The sequence below is a fragment of the Asparagus officinalis genome, chromosome 3 (genome assembly GCF_001876935.1).
Source record: "Asparagus officinalis chromosome 3, Aspof.V1, whole genome shotgun sequence".
NCBI lineage: Eukaryota > Viridiplantae > Streptophyta > Magnoliopsida > Asparagales > Asparagaceae > Asparagus > Asparagus officinalis.
The window spans coordinates 10,159,700-10,181,079 of NC_033796.1; the positions used below are offsets into that span (position 1 = coordinate 10,159,700).

At 34.4% G+C, this 21,380-nt stretch overlaps 3 protein-coding genes across 3 annotated transcripts; all 3 read right to left on the minus strand.

The window, feature by feature from the left end:
• Nucleotides 308-1,917, minus strand: LOC109834607. The gene is made up of 3 exons (XM_020402643.1): nucleotides 1,820-1,917; nucleotides 858-955; nucleotides 308-477 (listed from the first exon to the last, which is right to left on the minus strand). The coding sequence occupies exons 1-3, from the start codon at nucleotides 1,915-1,917 to the stop codon at nucleotides 308-310; spliced, it is 366 nt and encodes a 121-aa protein (XP_020258232.1).
• LOC109832068 (lamin-like protein) lies at nucleotides 3,836-5,542 on the minus strand. Its single transcript, XM_020399515.1, has 3 exons — nucleotides 5,367-5,542; nucleotides 4,472-4,819; nucleotides 3,836-4,128 (listed from the first exon to the last, which is right to left on the minus strand). Exons 1-3 carry the CDS (start codon nucleotides 5,533-5,535, stop codon nucleotides 3,917-3,919), a joined length of 729 nt encoding a protein of 242 aa, XP_020255104.1. The 5' UTR covers nucleotides 5,536-5,542; the 3' UTR covers nucleotides 3,836-3,916.
• LOC109832069 (lamin-like protein) lies at nucleotides 13,705-15,416 on the minus strand. Its single transcript, XM_020399516.1, has 3 exons — nucleotides 15,234-15,416; nucleotides 14,341-14,688; nucleotides 13,705-13,997 (listed from the first exon to the last, which is right to left on the minus strand). The coding sequence occupies exons 1-3, from the start codon at nucleotides 15,400-15,402 to the stop codon at nucleotides 13,786-13,788; spliced, it is 729 nt and encodes a 242-aa protein (XP_020255105.1). The 5' UTR covers nucleotides 15,403-15,416; the 3' UTR covers nucleotides 13,705-13,785.

Here is a 21,380-nt window from a genome sequence, read left to right on the forward strand (position 1 = left end):
ACTAAAAAAAAAGTTGGTTCCGAAAATAGTTTTGCAAATGTGCATAATTTAAGGGTATATATAAAAAAAAACCTTTAGATCAAGTCTTTGAAGATAGTAAGCAGCTTGATTCCTTGGATTTCTCCAAGTCGAAATTCTTTGCCTTCAGCCCACGCAGTGTAATTGAAGTTGAGGGTCCAGCCCTTATCATCTCCGACCAAGGATTTTCTTGGACCAGTCAAAGGGGCTGCCTCCCATGTCAGAGAATTTGAAGGAGCTGCAAATGGAGCATGCTTCATTGAAGAAGGGAGGACATCAATAACCAGCTTCATCCCTGACCAACAATGCTTGCCTCAGCTTTTCCACAAACGTACCATCTCTTTCCAGGAGTTGCAAGTCTAACAACATCATTTCTGGTGGCCATAGCTTCATGCTCTTGCGGCACACTGCAGTGCTCACATTCTGGACCACCAACTTTGTCAGAAGCGTACTTAAATACTACAAGAACAAATATTGAATTCAACATCAAGAGTACTGAAACATCTGATACGGACTACAAGGCAATAGATAATGTACCACGTATATCTCCGACTCTGAACTGTCTACCCTCAGCCCAAGCAGTGAAGCTGAAATTGAGGGTCCAGCCCTTACTTATCTCCTACAATGTGTTATGTTGCTCCAATACGTGGTAAATCTGATGGAGGCGGAGCTTTCCATGTCGGTGGTGATGAATAGTATGGAGTACTGGAGTAGTACTTACAATAGTTGGGAGAACATATTGATCACAAGCTTCATCACCTTTTGACAATGGACACCATTAGCCTTGCCACAAATGTACTACTTTCTACCTAAGCTTGAAAGTTTGATCACATCATTACCAGTGGCCATTTCCTCACTCTCGGAGGGCGCAATGCAAGCCATGAAGTCAGGGCCATTCACTTTGAAGTCGTCGTGTTTTCCTACAGCATACTTGAAACTGCGAGAAGCGTATGTTAGTTCAAGAAAATTCAGTCAGAGTTCTACAGATGAAGAGTAATATGAAATTACCAAGAGTGTCGCCGACTCTGAACTCTTTGCCATCAGCCCGAGCGCTGTAGCTGAAGCCAAGTGTGTTGGGATCGTGTTTTTGATTCTTTGTATAACTTCATCAGAATTAGATAATGTTAGAGATCTATCATGATTAGGAGATTGAGTTTCATTATGATTAGGAGTTTGAATCCTATTCTAATTAGAAAGTTAGGCTAGAGATAGAGTTTTTGGTTTTCCTATATATATTCTTCTATTGTTCGAGGAAAAATCAAGGAAAAAGGAGATAGCAAATATTCTTGTAATCTAGGGTTAGCAGAAGATGTAGCCTGATTCAAGAATATTGTGCGAGAGGCGAGAGTTTCGTAGTCTTTGTCCATGCAAAAGATTACATCATTGGGAGGGGGTTCCGTAGTCTTTGTCCGTGCAAAAGATTACATCATTGGGAGGGGGTTCCGTAGTCTTTGTCCATGTAAAAGATTACATCATTGGGAGATTGTCTGTTCAAAAGATTGTAAGGAGTGGCTTTTGGAGAGAATATGAGAGTTGATTATGTATGTGAGGTTGAGAGATTAAGAGATGAGAGTTGAGTGGTTCCTCTTATAGTTCTCCCTGATACATAGTGGATTTCTCGTATTGTTGCCCGTGGACGTATGTCGAAGTTAGTCGATCGAATCACGTAAATCGTAGTTTTATATTGGTGTTCTTTTTTCTTGATTGTGGTTGTTTTATATCTTGTTGATTGTGGGTTGGCTTTCAAGTTGCGCAGATCATAGTAGGCGGGGAGACTAAAATTCCCTACAAAGTGTCCAACCATAGATCAACTACTATGTTTTCAGTGCCTCTAGCCAACGCTGGAAGAGTGGTGAAAACAATAGCGAGGATGTTAAGCATTTGCTTGCGGTAATCCATTGGAACCGGAGATTGATTTGCTCTGTTGTGTGTTTTGAATGTGTTGATATTTGGGTTCTATTTGTAACTGTTTGATAGTGAGTATTCATACTTCGTTTAGAGGCTAGTGAGCCTAATCGCAGTATGACGGGATAAAAAAATTGGAGGTAGAAGTAAGAATAAAGGAGATGCAGCAGTGTTTGTTCTCTAAATTTTTTTAAGAAAAGATCGAAGAAAACCCATAGTTTGAACAAGCCTGATGCTTGCGCTTGGAGTTCTCAAGTAGAATGTCGAGATTGTGGGCGTATGGGCTGTTCCTTTTCATCACATACTGATTACCCAATTCCAAGAACGGCGTTTATATACAATCTACATCAAATTCAATCTCTTATAGTATCGCCTAATTGTGGATATACACCTTTAGTATTGCCCAATTGCGAATAATCCCATATACTTTTAATGGTGTGTATCCTTTTGTCCAGGTTGGGGTAGATGCGACGATCCACTTTTTTGACTCAAAAGAAATTGCTTTAGCACATAAGGGTCTATCCGCACAGATAGAAAGATTGTTTATTCTTAAGTGTATAAAAAAAATCACTAAGTGGGTCAATCAACCCAAAATAATGTTGGCTCTTGTCTGATTATGTTGTTGAGTACCCTCTGTGCGCGCGCCCACCCGCATAATTTGGCATATTCTTTTATATATTTGTATGCATTTGATATTTAAATAGAGGGTGCTGCTATAGGGACCCCAAATAGGGGACCCAAGGAGGGGACAAGTGAGGTGTCCCATATGAATGCATGATGCACTGTTTAATGATTCATGAACAGTGCATCATGCATTTAGGGGTGACACATCATCTGTCCCCCCCTTGGGTCCCCTATTTGGGGTCCCTGAGGCATTTTTGTTAAATAGATGTTTGGATTTAAATGGTTTTTAGTTAGTAATACTTGTATTAGACTTTTTAAGTTCTGCATATTTGTCAAGGTACTAATACACTCTTAGTTCTGCATCTTCATGAACTTTACTGTTTCAAATCCTTAGCGCAAGATCGGTAGGATGTTGAGAGAATAGTAGGTTTGGTTTTTTATATTATTTTCAAATTCATTTTATTTTCTTGTTTTGTTTATTTTGCTAGCCAGTAGATTAGTTTAGCCTGACCTTCTGAAATTATTGAGGCAAGAACTTAGGAAGGTCGTCAGAAATTGGAGATTATTCACTATTCATTTTTTTATAATTTTAAAATTAAAGTTTTCTTTTTTCTCCCTGATATCAAAGTACAGAAAAATGTTCATTAGTGAGTAAAATAATGGGCTTGATCGTTGTATTTCATATTACATTTTCCTAGGTCATAAATTATTTGTTATGTTTTGCCTCAGTTACTTTTAAAAAAAAGTTTCCTATACTGAGTTATTCTCTTGCTAAATATTACTTCTAAAAGAACATAGCTAAATCCCAATACTTTAAGCATAACGTTTTAGAAGGCTAAATATCAGAAAATCCCCCTTAAGTTAGGGGTTATTAGAAAATTCTATTTTATCTTTAAGATTTCATTAGAAAACCCCCTTAACATGCTAAATATTAGAAAACTATAATTTTTACATGGATGGCTAAAACTATGCTGGGTATGTGTTTGCCTATGAAAATTACGGTTAACCTTGTTTGATTTTCCCCCTCTCTCTATAAAAGCGGGGTTATTACTTCATAAGATACAATATTCTTCACATGACTGTAGAACGCATGGCCATCTACTTGCTTATATATATGGCTACTGAAAGAAATCGATTCATTCAGAGAAAAGACAAATTAGAAACGAAGTGGAAGTATAATGTACGCCAAACGCTTAATTAAATTAAATTCAACTCGTATACAATCTTATTCATCACACAAATCACACGAATTTCTTAAAAATCATAATATATCTCACGCTGCTTTAGACACGAACAAGAACAAGGGGACACGCATTGCATAATATGTAATACTCCATCACTATGAAAGGAGACTTGACTTAATTAATTATCACGGCTTCACAAAGATGAAGAGCTTCTGGCCCATTTGGCAGTGTTTGCCGTGGGCCTTGCCGCAAATGTACCACTTCCTCCCTGGTGACGTCAGCTTTATGACGTCGTATCCGCTCGTCAGAGCCTCGGTCGCCTGAGGTACCTTGCAATAATTGAATTCCGGCCCGCTCACCTTGTAGACGTTGTGATATCCGCGTGGGTACTTGAACACTGTAATTATATCATGTCATAGGAACATTTATACAATCAAGAAAGAAAAATACTTTTGCTAAGATTATTTACTTGATGTAGTATATAATTTCAAATATCTAGATATAAGTTTTTTGTGTCATCACATCACAAAAACAAAAGAAAACTGTATCCTGGAGGAGCTGTTTGGCAAAATTTTGAACCGGATTGGACCTTAATCTAGAATGGTTCCGAACCAAGAGAAAGTGGTCCAAAACTAAACTGGTTTATGGCAAGAACAATTTAAGAGGGACTTGCCAAACTAAAATTAAGTATTATCATCACCAAACAAGTTAAAAATTACAAATCAAGAAAATGTTCATACCAAGAGAGTCTCCGACTCTAAAGTCTCTTCCACGAGCCCAAGCTGCATAATCAAAATTGAACTTCCACCCAAAAGCATCACCAACAAAATGATGTATAGGGTGTCGACCAACTGGTGGTTTTGGTGGCATATATGGTTTAGGCTTGACATAGATGAACAATTTTTGGCCCATCATGCAATGTTTTCCATAGGCTTTGCCACAAATGTACCACTTTCTTCCCGGAGTTGTGAGGGTTATAACGTCGTAGCCGGTGTCCATGGCTCCATTGAGTTGTGGAACTTTGCATTTCTCGAAGTCATAGCCATCTACTTTATAGACGTTGTGATACCCCTTTGGATACTTGAAAACTACAACATGAAAATTTAATTGTGAGATTAGTATTATATGAAGATGCCTGATGTAACTGCTTATTGCTCTTGTTCTTCTTCGTTTTTTTAGTCACATATTATACACGGTGTTATTTTTCTGCTAGTTTTTAAATTTCTATATAAATATCATGAAGTTGCAGTTCTTGAAATATCTAATTAAAAACCAACTGAAAAAGTACACTTACTCGGAGGTTGTATGTGTTAATAAGGTAGTTACACATCCATACTGTAGGGGTGATAAATTGCAAAAAAAAATAAATTAAAAAAAACCATATTTATGGTCTTGTGTAGAACTCATTACCGCTCAACTTGTTTCCTAGCACTTATCAGCCTACAACTTTTTTTTGGGTGGGGTAGGGTGGGGGGATTTCTATCTATGTCATATCCTCCTCAACAATGCCAAACTCTAGAAATGATAACTGCTAATAAACTAAGTTAATTATAAGGAAAATTTTTACTAGATATATGATAACATAATCATATGACCATTTGTGAAAGTTGTAGGGTTTGATGAAAATATATGTACCGAGTTTGTCTCCGACATAAAAGTGACGACCCTTAGCCCAAGCCGCGTAGTCGAAGTTGAGGGCCCAACCGTAGTGATCACCTACAAAATGGGTCGTCGTTGCTCGAGCCAAAGATGGAAGAGTAACAAAGGCCAAAACAATGGCGGAAATGAATTGAACAAGAGCCATAGATTAATGTTGCCCCCCTCTCCTTTTAGTTATTAATTAGCTAGCTATATTATTGTAGAAGAATATTGAGTGCATGTTTCATATAGTCGGAGTCTGCATTTATAGGCTTATTATCCTTATGAGCAATGCCACTAAGAATTAATGTTGGCCGGCGATATGCCATAAAAAAATAATAACAACAAAATTCTCCTTGCTCTTTATATTTAGGTACGCGACTAGGTCTTAAAATCACGTTTTAATGAGATATACAAATAGATGTGAACTAAAGCAATTATCTTAGTTATTAATTTAACCACGGCTATTGTCAATCTTCGAGTTGCCAAAAAGAGAGAAACAAATCACAAAATATTTGGTATGAAGACTAATTCTCTCTTCTTATCCCTTTTAACGTACGGCCTTGTCCTTTTCTTTTGTTTTGTGGCAACAGTTGGTCAGTAGGTTATATTTATATCGTAATCTGTTGGAAGTAGCCGAATTTGATAACGTATCTTCTATTAACTTAGAAACCTAGATTGGATCAAATATTCGTTGCTGTCTTTTTTTTAATCAATTTACCAATCATCAAATGCTATTTGTTATTGACATTTTCATTTTGAAGAATAAGTCCTCCTATGACGCAAGTGGAATTAAAATTTCAACACTTCTTTACATTAGAAGAGACGGCAACGTATCGACTATTATTGTGTTATAGTTAACTTTTACGTTATATGTTAGAAAAATTATAAAGGAGACATAAATTCTGAGGCGTGAAACATTTTTCTTAATGAAATAGTTAAAGTTGCTTCAGGTTAATGCAAATTTTCTTCCTATGATACAACAGAAAATAAAAAATTCCAGCAATCAAATCTGGAAATTTTCACTAATTCGTTTTGAAACAAGTTTGTAGTATTGCAGGTGTTTTTGATAGAAAAGTTTTGAAAAAAGTGAAGTTGAAATATCTAAAATTATAAAATATTTATAGGTTTGAAAATGCGCTCCCAATAGTCATAACTTTTTAAAACACCCCTTGGAACAAACAGACATTTTTCAACAGCCACTTGTCAATTCATATTTTTAAAATTTTAAAATAACATTAAAAATAATATATTCAAAAAATATATATTACCAAACCAATTCACACAAGGTATGTTTAAAAGGTTCGTTAAATTAAACCATATTACCAAACTATCGAAGTACAAAAGTGAGCTAAAAAATAATCAGTTGAGTACAGTGGGGAGTACAGTGATTTGGGAAGTGGTCGGGTTTAAAAATTAATAGGGTAAAACTTTGGGTTTATATACAAAAATCCCTATGTAATTTTTCTAGATCAAAGTTGCGTCTATAGTAAAGTATTGCATGGTGTGATGATCTTTGTAGTGGTGATATATATATACTCTCTTAGTATATAATTATATATAAGTATACTCTCTCTTATATATGTATAATATATGTATAAGTATATATATATATATTTATACTCTCTCTCTTAGTATATAATTATATATAAGTATAAGTATACGTATTACTCTCTTATAATATATATATATATATATAAATACTATATATGTTATATATATATATTAGTATCATATAATATATTATAGTATAATATATATATATATATATATGAATGGGTATCCTTGTCAAGCGAGGGGATCTTCCTTATTTTGCCGCCTATATGGCACAATCTTCAATCATCCTCATAATAGTAGGCGAGAGAAGAGTGTGAATATATGTATCGTATAAGCTATACTCTTTTCTTATATAAGTATATATAAGTGCTATAAATATACTGCTTTTCTTATATTAATAGTATACTCTCTCTTATATAAGTAACTCTTTCTTATATAAGTATTACTCTCTCCTTATATAAGTATACTCCCTCTTATATATATATCAGCATGTGTGGGTATTGTGCACATCATTTCAAGGAGGAAAATCCGCCTCCTATGAAAAGGATATCATTAGTTCTTATATATACTTATAATATATAATATATATATATATATATATAGTATATTATATATATATTATATATATATATATATATATATTATATATATATATATATGTGTGAGTAATATGTATGTATAAGATATACTCTCTCTATATATTACTTTAGGTGGAATACACGTGCACTGCACGTGGGTAAATAATTCAATTTTTTACTTTAAGTTTATTTATTTATTATAAAATGGTTGAAAAAAACTTTATAATTATCGTAATATATAAAAAAATTTGGATATTTCCATGTGTGGTTTTAATATTTTTTCTTCCAGAGAAATAGTTACACTTAAAGTCTTAATATATTAATAATTTAAAATTAATTAGTAATTTGAATGTATAATTTCAAAATATTAATGATGTAAGGGACCGATACTAAAGAAACTATTATTATTAATGAAAAAATAAATTCTTGAATTCATCAAATAAAAATGGTAGATTTATCTAGTCATCAAGGATTTTGTTCAGTTATAAAAAAATCACTTCCGCCTGTGGTTTACTTTCTTTGTTGTTTATCCGGCGACCGAGTATTATTGATATTCAAAAACTTTGTTTTAGAATTTTCTAAATAGAATGTGCAAATTAAATCAAGAAAGAAAATATAAATTATGTGATCAATTCCAAAATATGATGTTGTACTCTTTTTACATCTTCCAAACTACTAATTGATTTATCAAAATGATTATTCTCTAGTTTCAGAAAATTATATAATATAGCCAGAGAATGATTTATACATATTATGCACTCATATTGATTGTATTTTAATAAAATAATTCATATCTATCCAATGTCAAACAACATCCAAAATTTTAGCTTAAGAAGTTAGAAGAATACAATATCTGCAACAATATTCATATCCAAGCTATGAGCTTCATAAACTTATAAGAATTAGAAGAATACAATATCTGCAACAATATTCATATCCAAGCTATGAGCTTCATAAACTTATAAGAACGTGCGTAATATAAAATATCAACTTAATTTATTTTGTCAAATAATTTATTACAAATCATGAAAGACAAGGGGAATCAGAAGGATCACATACCCACCCCAAATAAATATTAAATTTCTCTTAGAGATTCTTATAGTAAAAGATTTTCAAAGTTGATGTGTAGGATAAATTTAAGGACAAATAACCCGAACCAGTTCATTGAGTGATAGACTTGCTATGAACTCCACTCGTATAAAATTGATGTCACATGTGCCTTAAGTTGTGCTTTTGTTTAAGGGCTAATTTTAGAAAATTCCCCCTCAACTAGAGGGGCATGTCAACCCACTCCACCCCTCCCCCACAAACTATTTAAAACTGAGTAAATCTCCGTCAAGTTTTGGGTGTTTTGTAGATAATCTATCGTAACCTTTAAAATATTGATTTAATCCCTATGAACATTTTTCACTTAAACCTGACCTCTCAAACTTAATACCATGGAGTCTTATATATTATGTGATAAGTACTTGACTTGGAAAGACTAAAATATTCACCAACCATAAAAAAATTACCTTGGTTTTTACGAGATGAAAGAAAAAGAGGTGATATAGAGGAAAAAGAATCGTAAATTGATTGTGGTCCTTTTATTATTAGTTGAGGGTTTCTTTTTTATTAAAATTGCTTTCTTCAATATGGTGTTTTGTCCAAATCACATATTAAAGTAACTATATATGTTAAGGGGGTATGCGAATAGAAATGTAAAAGATTAGAGGAGGTTTTATGAGACATGCTATAGTTGAGAGGTGTTTTCTAAAATTGTACCAAATTTGAGAGGGGCTATCTATAACACCCCTCACAATAAGGGAGTTTTGTCAAATTGAATCGGTTGAGTGGGTTTCAAGACAATCTCCATAGTTGAGAGGGTTTTTAAATATTAACTCTTCCTTTCAATATCGCTTATTTATAAATTGTCCCTCAAAATTTTAATAATTTAATATTAGTCCCTAAAATTATGAGCAATTTTAAAATTTTGAGGTAATAACGTAAAAGTATTGAATATTTAAAATCAAGGAACTAATATCTAAATAACATTTACATATTTGCTCTTACAGGCATTGTATTAAATATCAGCCGATATATTACTATATCGACTAATATATTGGGTCAAAGACTTTATCTTGATGATATTTTATATTGTTTTCTTTTGTTTTGTATTTTTTATATGTCGACCGCTATTGAAAATACGGCCAATATATCTCTTTGAAGATATCGAGAAAATCATGTCATTTTTAATTTGATTGTGGGCTCGGGTTTGGATCGTGTTTGGGATACAAAATCGGAACCCACAAAACCCATGAAAGGCCACAATTCTTCTCCCAAATCTCTCCACTCTCGACTCTTCCAAATCTTAAGCATATATCTTGATGCAAGTTCTTATATTTAAAATTCATTACTATGTTAGATTACATATTACAATGTCATGTTATGTATGAATATTATCTCATATAACACCCAGTATTATATACATATCTCTAATTTTTACAATCCGATATTGCAGATTTTATTTGTTTAATATTTATCCAATGTCCAACACTTTGTAGTAGTTCTTCGAAAGCCTCTTCTAAAATTTTCTAAGCGAAGTATATAATTTCAGGGAATAATTCAAAATCTTGAGACTTATTCAAAATATGATACTATAATTTTTCACATCTCATTACTATATAAATATAAGCTATGCATGTGGCCTCATATTGTATGATGAATATTATTTATCAATAGGATCATATACTATTGTTTGTGGATAACAAAGTTTTCAAATCTTTTAAAGGCTTAACTGAACTTAAATACCTTATAATTTATCAAAATTATACTTATATACCTCCACTTGTATCTTGTTGTGCTTTCTTTTTAATTTAAGATAACGTATCATGTTGCACTTAAATGTCCTAATGTTTTCTAAAATTTTATGTTTGTACATTTTGTCCTATTACCTAAACATAAGAATGTTCTTTATATTTTCTTATATGAGTGTTATGGTATAATTTTAGGACAATTCTATGTTTTCTATTCTTTCCATAAATTCTTTACTAACATGTAATTATCTATTAATATATTATTATACATTATTAATAATTAATATGATGTAGAGTTTTATAATAACATTGGAAGTTTTAGAGACCAAATTATACACATTTAAAGTGACATATAATATCATTAATTGACAATGATAAATTAATTTAGTTTAGTTAGTATTAGAATGTAATATCAAAAAAGAATAGGGGTAATATAGTGCATGAAACGTTTTTCCACAACTCCCTCTTTTAAAGAGAGTATGATTAATGACACTTTTATTGTCACATCTAAGATGAACTTTCTTAAAGGGAATGTTGTAGTCCTGCAAACTTAAGGACATCCAAATGGTTTGTGCAGAATAACTGCCTAATGCAATATACTAAAATTCCATAGTAGACAAAGCTACACTGTTTTGTTTCCTACTAGACAAAGAAACCACAAAATATCATAAAAGATGTACTATTTCACTAGTGCTCTTTCTATTTGTATGATACCCTACACAATCACTATCAAAATATCTAAACTAAACCAAAAGAATTACACATAAGAAACCATAACTGAATTTTTGTGTTCCAATTAAATATCAAAAATTTTGTTTGACAGCTTTCAAATTTGATTCTTTAGGATTGACTTTAAACCTTGCACACAAACACATAGAAAACAAAATATTTGGATGAGAAGCAGTAAGATATAAAAGACAACTAATTATTCTATTGTATCTCTTTTCATCAACTGACAGTCTTGTCTCATCCTTCGTAAGCTTTGTTGAAGGACTCGTCAAGGTTGAAATATATTTTAATTTATCCATATCGAAATGTTTTAGAGTCTCTTTCACATACTTCTCTTATGAAATAAACACTCTATCATTAATTTTCTTTAACTAAAACCCTAGAAAATATTTTAGTTTTCCCATCATGCTCATTTTCAAACTCATCATGCATCAGCTTTTTAAATATATATATATATATATATATATATATATATATATAGGGAGAGGTTCAAATAAAAACCTCACTATCCTAAAAAGTAAAAACCAATCCTCTCCATTGGATCTAGATTCATCCAATGGCTGAGATTATAAGACTATTACAGCTGTATAAGGGTAAAATTGGAACAATTCACTATATTAATGGTGGCTGGCAACATTAGAAACTGGAGATAATGATTAAAACCAAAAATACAACACGTCCTCTCTCTCCAAAATCACAGCAACTCTCTCTCTGTCTTCAACATCTCCCTATCCGCGGTCTTCTTCAACCTTCATCTTCAACCACTGTCTTCAATCTTTGTCGTCGTTAAATTATTTTGACGCTTTAATGGTAAGTTTATGAAATTTGTTTAATTTTTAGTCTAAAAGTTTTAGTTTTAACCTTAAAAATCGTAGCTTTTTGTTGTAAAAGGTGAAATATTTCACCTTTTAGTCTGAAAAGTTTTTTGTTTTTTGAAGAAACCAGTTGAAAAACGAAGACACGCATGAGTGAATCTCGATTCACAGCAGTGAATCCAGATTCAGTATGTGAGGTGTTTGTTTTTTACCATAAAAATCGTAATTTTTTGCATAAGTGAATCTAGATTCACTGCAGTGAATCTCGATTCACAGCAGTGAATCCAGATTCAGTATGTGAGGTGTTTGTTTTTTACCATAAAAATCGTAATTTTTTGCTGTAAAAGGTGAAATCTTTTCATGGTTTAAAATTTTATAGCTTGTTTTTTACCATAAGTTTCCTATTCTTCAATATAATCCAAATTCAATGGAGTGAATCCAGATTCACTGGAGTGAATCCAGATTCACTGGAGTGAATCCAGATTCACTGGAGTGAATCCAGATTCACTGGAGTGAATCCAGATTCACTGGAGTGAATCCAGATTCACTGGAGTGAATCCAGATTCACTGGAGTGAATCCAGATTCACTGGAGTGAATCCAGATTCACTGGAGTGAATCCAGATTCACTGGAGTGAATCCAGATTCACTGGAGTGAATCCAGATTCACTGGAGTGAATCCAGATTCACTGGAGTGAATCCAGATTCACTGGAGTGAATCCAGATTCACTGGAGTGAATCCAGATTCACTGGAGTGAATCCAGATTCACTGGAGTGAATCCAGATTCACTGGAGTGAATCCAGATTCACTGGAGTGAATCCAGATTCACTGGAGTGAATCCAGATTCACTGGAGTGAATCCAGATTCACTGGAGTGAATCCAGATTCACTGGAGTGAATCCAGATTCACTGGAGTGAATCCAGATTCACTGGAGTGAATCCAGATTCACTGGAGTGAATCCAGATTCACTGGAGTGAATCCAGATTCACTGGAGTGAATCCAGATTCACTGGAGTGAATCCAGATTCACTGGAGTGAATCCAGATTCACTGGAGTGAATCCAGATTCACTGGAGTGAATCCAGATTCACTGGAGTGAATCCAGATTCACTGGAGTGAATCCAGATTCACTGGAGTGAATCCAGATTCACTGGAGTGAATCCAGATTCACTGGAGTGAATCCGTTTTTTCGTGCCGTGCTGGCCCAGATAAACAGGTCTACGTCTACTTAAAATGGGCTTGATCGTTGTATTTCATATTACATTTTCCTAGGTCATAAATTATTTGTTATGTTTTGCCTCAGTTACTTTTAAAAAAAAGTTTCCTATACTGAGTTATTCTCTTGCTAAATATTACTTCTAAAAGAACATAGCTAAAATCCCAATACTTTAAGCATAACGTTTTAGAAGGCTAAATATCAGAAAACCCCCCTTAAGTTAGGGGTTATTAGAAAATTCTATTTTGACTTTAAGATTTCATTAGAAAACCCCCTAACAGGCTAAATATTAGAAAACTATAATTTTTACATGGATGGCTAAAACTATGCTGGGGTATGTGTTTGCCTATGAAAATTACGATTAACCTTGTTTGGTTTTTCCCCCTCTCTCTATAAAAGAGGGGTTATAACTTCATGAGATACAATATTCTTCACATGATTGTAGAACGCATGGCCATCTACTTGCTTATATATATGGCTACTGAAAGAAATCGATTCATTCAGAGAAAAGACAAATTAGAAACGAAGTGGAAGTATAATGTACGCCAAACGCTTAATTAAATTAAATTCAACTCGTATACAATCTTATTCATCACACAAATCACACGAATTTCTTAAAAATCATAATATATCTCACGCTGCTTTAGACACGAACAAGAACAAGGGGACACGCATTGCATAATATGTAATACTCCATCACTATGAAAGGAGACTTGACTTAATTAATTATCACGGCTTCACAAAGATGAAGAGCTTCTGGCCCATTTGGCAGTGTTTGCCGTGGGCCTTGCCGCAAATGTACCACTTCCTCCCTGGTGACGTCAGCTTTATGACGTCGTATCCGCTCGTCAGAGCCTCGGTCGCCTGAGGCACCTTGCAATAATTGAATTCCGGCCCGCTCACCTTGTAGACGTTGTGATATCCGCGTGGGTACTTGAACACTGTAATTATATCATGTCATAGGAACATTTATACAATCAAGAAAGAAAAATACTTTTGCTAAGATTATTTACTTAATGTAGTATATAATTTCAAATATCTAGATATAAGTTTTTTGTGTCATCACATCACAAAAACAAAAGAAAACTGTATCCTAGAAGAGCTGTTTGGCAAAAATTTGAACCGGATTGGACCTTAATCTAGAATGGTTCTGAACCAAGAGAAAGTGGTCCAAAACTAAACTGGTTTATGGCAAGAACAATTTAAGAGGGACTTGCCAAACTAAAATTAAGTATTATCATCACCAAACAAGTTAAAAATTACAAATCAAGAAAATGTTCATACCAAGAGAGTCTCCGACTCTAAAGTCTCTTCCACGAGCCCAAGCTGCATAATCAAAATTGAACTTCCACCCAAAAGCATCACCAACAAAATGATGTATAGGGTGTCGACCAACTGGTGGTTTTGGTGGCATATATGGTTTAGGCTTGACATAGATGAACAATTTTTGGCCCATCATGCAATGTTTTCCATAGGCTTTGCCACAAATGTACCACTTTCTTCCCGGAGTTGTGAGGGTTATAACGTCGTAGCCGGTGTCCATGGCTCCATTGAGTTGTGGAACTTTGCATTTCTCGAAGTCATAGCCATCTACTTTATAGACGTTGTGATACCCCTTTGGATACTTGAAAACTACAACATGAAAATTTAATTGTGAGATTAGTATTATATGAAGATGCCTGATGTAACTGCTTATTGCTCTTGTTCTTCTTCGTTTTTTTAGTCACATATTATACACGGTGTTATTTTTCTGCTAGTTTTTAAATTCCTATATAAATATCATGAAGTTGCAGTTCTTGAAAACATCTAATTAAAAACTAACTGACAAACACTTACTCGGAGGTTGTATGTGTTAATAAGGTAGTTACACATCCATACTGTAGGGGTGATAAATTGCAAAAAAAAATAAATTAAAAAAAACCATATTTATGGTCTTGTGTAGAACTCATTACCGCTCAACTTGTTTCCTAGCACTTATCAGCCTACAACTTTTTTTTGGGTGGGGTAGGGTGGGGGGATTTCTATCTATGTCATATCCTCCTCAACAATGCCAAACTCTAGAAATGATAACTGCTAATAAACTGGGTTAATTATAAGGAAAAATTTTACTAGATATATGATAACATAAGCATATGACCATTTGTGAAAGTTGTAGAGTTTGATGAAAATATATATACCGAGTTTGTCTCCGACATAAAAGTGACGACCCTTAGCCCAAGCCGCGTAGTCGAAGTTGAGGGCCCAACCGTAGTGATCACCTACAAAATGGGTCGTCGTTGCTCGAGCCAAAGATGGAAGAGTAACAAAGGCCAAAACAATGGCGGAAATGAATTGAACAAGAGCCATAGATTAATGTTGCCCCCCTCTCCTTTTAGTTATTAATTAGCTAGCTATATTCTTGTAGAAGAATATTGAGTGCATGTTTCATATAGTCGGAGTCTGCATTTATAGGCTTATTATCCTTATGAGCAATGCCACTAAGAATTAATGTTGGCCGGCGATATGCCATAAAAAATTAATAACAACAAGATGCGGGTGGTAACGGTAAGGATCGGAAAGGGTTTTGAATGACGACTTGGACTCCAATAATTGGGGTAAAAAAAATAATCCTAAATAGGAATCCATTGTAGAATCCTAGGGGAAAAACCCTATGAGAAAGGAGAACGCGGAAATTGTTTAGTACAGATCTTAAAGATGCTAATTGTGATGATAAAGTCTAACTTCACTAATAAACATCACCTCAGAACCAACCGTATGCGAGAAAGAGGTTCTGCTCCACACAATCAGGGGTGCAGTTACAAAATTGCCATCATTTTAATCACTTGACGGAGCAGATATGCCTCTCGCTTGCACTCGATTCTAACCAAAACCGAACTTTCAATAATACATTATTAATGATTTCACTAGTAGTGTAGACTGATTGTTGTTTTAGAATTGATAATTAGACATGATACAACCTTCTTCCTCGTATGATTTCTATAGAGTCATATGTAGGATTTTTTTTAACCCCTAAATCATGCCAAACCAATAAAAAAAGATGGATCCAACCAGTTGCGATACATATCTTTGAAAAAATAATTTGAAGTTAGATGATTACGGACCACCGATTTTAAGATTTGAATTAGGACATATATCCAATTCTCCTTGCTCTTTATATGATTTGATGTGGAAGGGTTGTTGTGCGCGAAAGCCACCAATCGTTGTGCTTCGAGGAACCAAACACAAACGTCGAGAGAGAAAGCCAAATAATGCAAAACAACGACACAAACACAAATAACCAATTTTTACGTAGTTCGGCAAGTTTCCTATGTCCACGGGACAAGAAGGGGATGAAGTTTTCACTAATAGAGAAGAAGAGTACAAACTGAGATTACAAATCACTCAAACTCACCAATTAATCTCACCAACAAAGCTCTTAAACTCTCAAACAAAACCCTAACCAATACCTCCAGAAAATATATCTTTTCTGTGCTCCAAATATCCCCACAGCAGCTCTCCTGAAACCCTAAAACGTGGTTGCTATTTATATCAAACAATAATCCCAAACAGAATAGGAAACCACAATCAGACCCAAACTCGACTGGCGGTAAATAAAGAAAAGAATCAAATGGTGGAAAAGAATCTGTCTTCGTCCCTTTCATCTCCTCTCTTCTTCCCTTATGGTCCAGCTGGACTCCCTAAATTTGCTTGAAGAAAACATAGCCTTATCTCCCTCAGAAATTATCTCTAGAAGTGATCTGAAAGATCAAATTCTTGCCTTAGCAAATGCAGAAGAAATTAAATGGAAACAAAGGTCTAGAATTCAATGGTTAAAAGAGGGAGACAATAATACCCGTTTCTTCCATAATGTTGCCTCCCACAGAAGGAGGAAAAACTTCATTTCTTACCTCATGGAGAATAATTCAATCATCTCATCAGAATCAGACTTGAAGAGGGCTTTCTTTGACTTCTTCTCTAACCTCTTTCGCCAACCACCAGTGGCTAGGCTATCAGTTGATTGGAACATCCTGTACCCTGCTGCTCCACCTGATCTCTCCTCTTTAGATCTACCCTTCTCCTCTGAATAAATAAAAGCCGCAATTTTTGATCTTCACCCAGATAAATCTCCAGGCCCTGATGGCCTTCCTCTACTCTTTTACCAAACCTTCTGGAATTCCTTAGAGGAAGATTTTATAGCCTTCACCCAAAATTTTTTCCTTCATCCTCAATCCCTTCATAACATTAACTATTCATACATCTGCCTCATTCCTAAGAAGGAGGGTGCCAGCTCCCCCAAGGATTTTAGACCTATCAGTCTCATCAACAGTTCCTGCAAAATCATTTCGAAGATCTTGGCTAATAGACTTAGCAGGGTCATCCATCTCCTAGTAGATCCATCCCAGTCAGCCTTCCAAAAAGGCAAATCATCCATTGACTCTATTCTGCTAGCCCACGAAATGATTAATTTTTGCTCTTCTAGAAAGAAGGATATATGTGCTATCAAAGTAGATTTCTTCAAAGCTTTCGATTGTGTCAATTGGGACTTCCTTCTCTCCCTCCTTGAAGCTAGAGGCTTCAGTCAGAAATGGTGTCTTTGGATTAAACACATTCTTTCCTCCTCCAAATCAGCAGTCTTGGTTAACGGCTCTCCAACTAAGTTCTTTAATTGCTATAGGGGATTGAAACAAGGGACCCCCTTTCCCCCATGCTCTTTCTCTTGGTGGCAGATGTCCTAAACAAAATGTTACTTTCAAGCCATGTTTCTGGAGATTTGTCTGAGCTCCAGCTGAAAGGTGATCTTAACAATATCAGGTCACTTCAATTTGCTGACGACACAATCATTTTTGCCAAAGCCTCCTCTACAGATATGACCACTCTAAAAGATATTCTCCTCATATTTGCTCACATTTCTGGTTTGGCTGTGAACTCCAACAAAACTTATCTCTATTACCTTGGGAGATCTCCCAGAAAGGCTACTCACCTTGCCAGACTTCTAAATTGTTCTGTGGGATCCTTACCCTTCTCCTATCTCGGTCTTCCTCTCAAAAAAGGAACACTATCTAGAAGAGATTGGCTTCCTCTCCTTGATTCTTTCTCTAAAAAACTATCTCAATGGAAAAATAAATCCTTATCTATAGGAGGTCGTCTAACTCTGGTTAACTCAGTCCTCTCCTCTCTCCCCCTTTATTATATTTCTTTCTTTAAATTTCCTCAGTGACTGATTCATGAAATTGATAAAATCAGACGGAATTTCCTTTGGAATGGGAGCAATCTTCCCTCCAAAGTAAAGTGTTTGGTAGCTTGGAAATCAGTTTGCAGACCGAAACAAGAAGGATGACTGGGTGTTATCAATCTTCAAGTCTTTAACCTCTCCCTCCTCTCTAAATGGATTTGGAAAATTTTTGAGAGGGACTCATTAATCAGTAGAGTGTTCTTCTCCTTGTATTCTAAGGATGATTCCAACCCAGTCGAGCACATATCCAGATCAAAATCATCCAACCTGCTCAGAGAATTAAGCTTAATAATTTCAGTCTTCCTCTTTTTTGCTAGATGGAATGTAGGCAATGGTAAGACGTGTAGCTTCTGGTATGATAAATGGTCTGGATCCAACTCTCTGAGCAGCCTCTTTCCGAAGGCTTTTTCTCTTGCTTTCTCTAAAGATAGCAACATCAAATCTCAAGGTCTCTTCTTAAATCAATCTTGGCACTGGCGCCCAATTCTTAGAAGAGGTATTTCTCCTGAATCGTATAGAGAGGTACAGGATCTCCTATCCTACATAGAACCTTTTGGCTGCGATACCATCTCATCCAAGGATTCAGTATGGTGGCCCCTTAACTCATCAGGAAAGTTTTTGGTTAAATCTCTCCACTCTACTCTTATTTCTGGAGGATGCTTATCCAGATTCTACAATTTCATTTGGAGATCTCCAATCCCTCTGAAAGTTAAAGTCTTCTTCTGACTTGTGAGCAAACAAAAACTCAATACAAGGGCCAACCTAGTCTCCAAGGGTTGGATCGGAGACCCTAGGTACCCTTTTTGCTATTCAGAAGTTGAGAGTCAGGATCACTTGTTTATTGCATGCTCTTTTGCATCTTCAATATGGTCCACCCTCTTCCCTAGCTTCAATGCTGCCTCCTGGCCTCTTTCGATGAAAGTTTTGATTCTAATCAAAGAATCACCAGCTGTCAACAAATGTATTTGGAAGGTTGTGCTTCCATGTTGTTGTTGGTGGATTTGGAACAGCCGTAACTTACTCATTTTTAGAGATAAGCAGCAAAATTCTGATCTTATTGCTGCTAATGTGGCTAGATACGCTCTTCTTTGGGCAGGTGCTCATGACGACAGGCTGGCAAAAAGGATTCGTAGGGCAGTAATTAAGCTGCAGTTTGACGAAATCGCGAAGAAGAAGGCAGCTGTCGAGGTGGGAGACAATTTCTCGACAGATTAGTTCCTGTGAAGACTTGGTCTCTGTCTAGATTGTCTTGTGGACTTTCTTTTGGGAAGCTTGTCTAAGGCGTAATTTTCTACTTCAATCACTTCTAGTCACTTAAACTACCTTTGTTATCAAACAGTTTCCTGATGTAGTGTTTTGTAAGTCACCATAGTCTATGTTGGTGACTCTTAAGTTTCTCTTTTTTTTATCTCCAACCTAGATTACATCTGGTGGTTAGGTATGTAAATTCCTTGTTTTGTTTTCTTGGTATAAATATATATATATAAAATGAGCAGGAAAGTTTTTCCTGCTTCTTCAGCTCAAAAAAAATCACAAAATATTTGGTATGAAGACTAATTCTCTCTTCTTATCCCTTTTAACGTACGGCCTTGTCCTTTTCGTTTGTTTTGTGGCAATAGTTGGCCAGTAGGTTATATTTATATCGTAGTCTGTTGGAAGTAGCCGAATTTGACAACGTATCTTCTAATAACTTAGAAACCTAGATTGGATCAAATATTTGTTGCTGTCTTTTTTTTAATCAATTTACCAATCATCAAATACTATTTGTTATTGACATCTTCATTTTGAAGAATAAGTCCTCCTATGACGCAAGTGGAATTAAAATTTCAACACTTCTTTACATTAGAAGAGACGGCATCGTATCGACTATTATTGTGTTATAGTTAACTTTTACGTTATATGTTAGAAAAATTATAAAGGAGACATGAATTCTGAGGCGTAAAATACTTTCCTTAATGAAACATTTAAAGTTGCTTCAGGTTAATGCAAATTTTCTTCCCAGGATACAACAGAAAATAAAAATTCCAGCAAGCAAATATGGAATTTTTTCACTAATTCGTTGTGAAACAAGTTTGTAGTATTGCAGATGTTTTTGACAGAAAAGTTTTGAAAAAAAGTGAAGTTAAAATATTTAAAATTATAAAATATTTATAGTTTTAAAAATGTGCTTCCAACAATCATAACTTTTTAAAACACCCCTTTGAACAAACAGACATTTTTCAACAACTGCTTGTCAATTCATATTTTCAAAAATTTAAAATAATATTAAAAATAATATATTCAAAAAATATATATTACCAAACCAATTCACACAAGGTATGTTTAAAAGGTTAGTTAAATTAAACCATATTACCAAACTATCGAAGTACAAAGTGAGTTAAAAAATAATCAGTTGAGTACACTCGGGAGAAGAGTGATTTGGGAAGTGGTCGGGTTTAAAAATTAATAGGGTAAAACTTTGGGTTTATATGCAAAAATCCCTATGTAATTGTTCTGGATCACAGTTGCGTCTATAGTTGTTATCCATAGTGCAACTCCCAAAGAATATATAAAGAGGCTAAAAGAATGTAACCTATGTTATGGTTGTTCTCGGTCACATGGAATCATTTATAGTTGTTATCTATAATACAACTCCGAAATACTTTATACGTTGGATTCAAAAAGTGATTTTTTTGGGTCTAAGAGTTAGTTGGAAGTTGTGGGTTTAAAAATAAATGAGGGGTAAACTTTGGATTTATAGTAGATAATCTTTTTGGAAGTGATTGATTTTAAAATTAAATGGAGTAAATGTTGGGTTTATGGGAAAAAAATTCATCTAAAAGTGATTTTGGAGCTAGGTAGATTTAATGAGAATAAAAGTTTTGGTTTAAAGATATAAAGATCATTTTAGGAAGTACATAAGTTAAAAACTAAAATAGGACAAAACTTCGGGTTTATGGGAACTTGCCTATGAGAGCGATTTTGGAAGTGAGTGGATTTAGAAATAAATAAGTGTAAATCATTGGGTTTATAGAAAAATTTTGACTTAAAAATTGATGCGAACAGTGATATGAACAATGTAAGTGGTTCAAAATAATTAAGTGATGTTTTTTTGGGTCTAAGAGTGATTTGA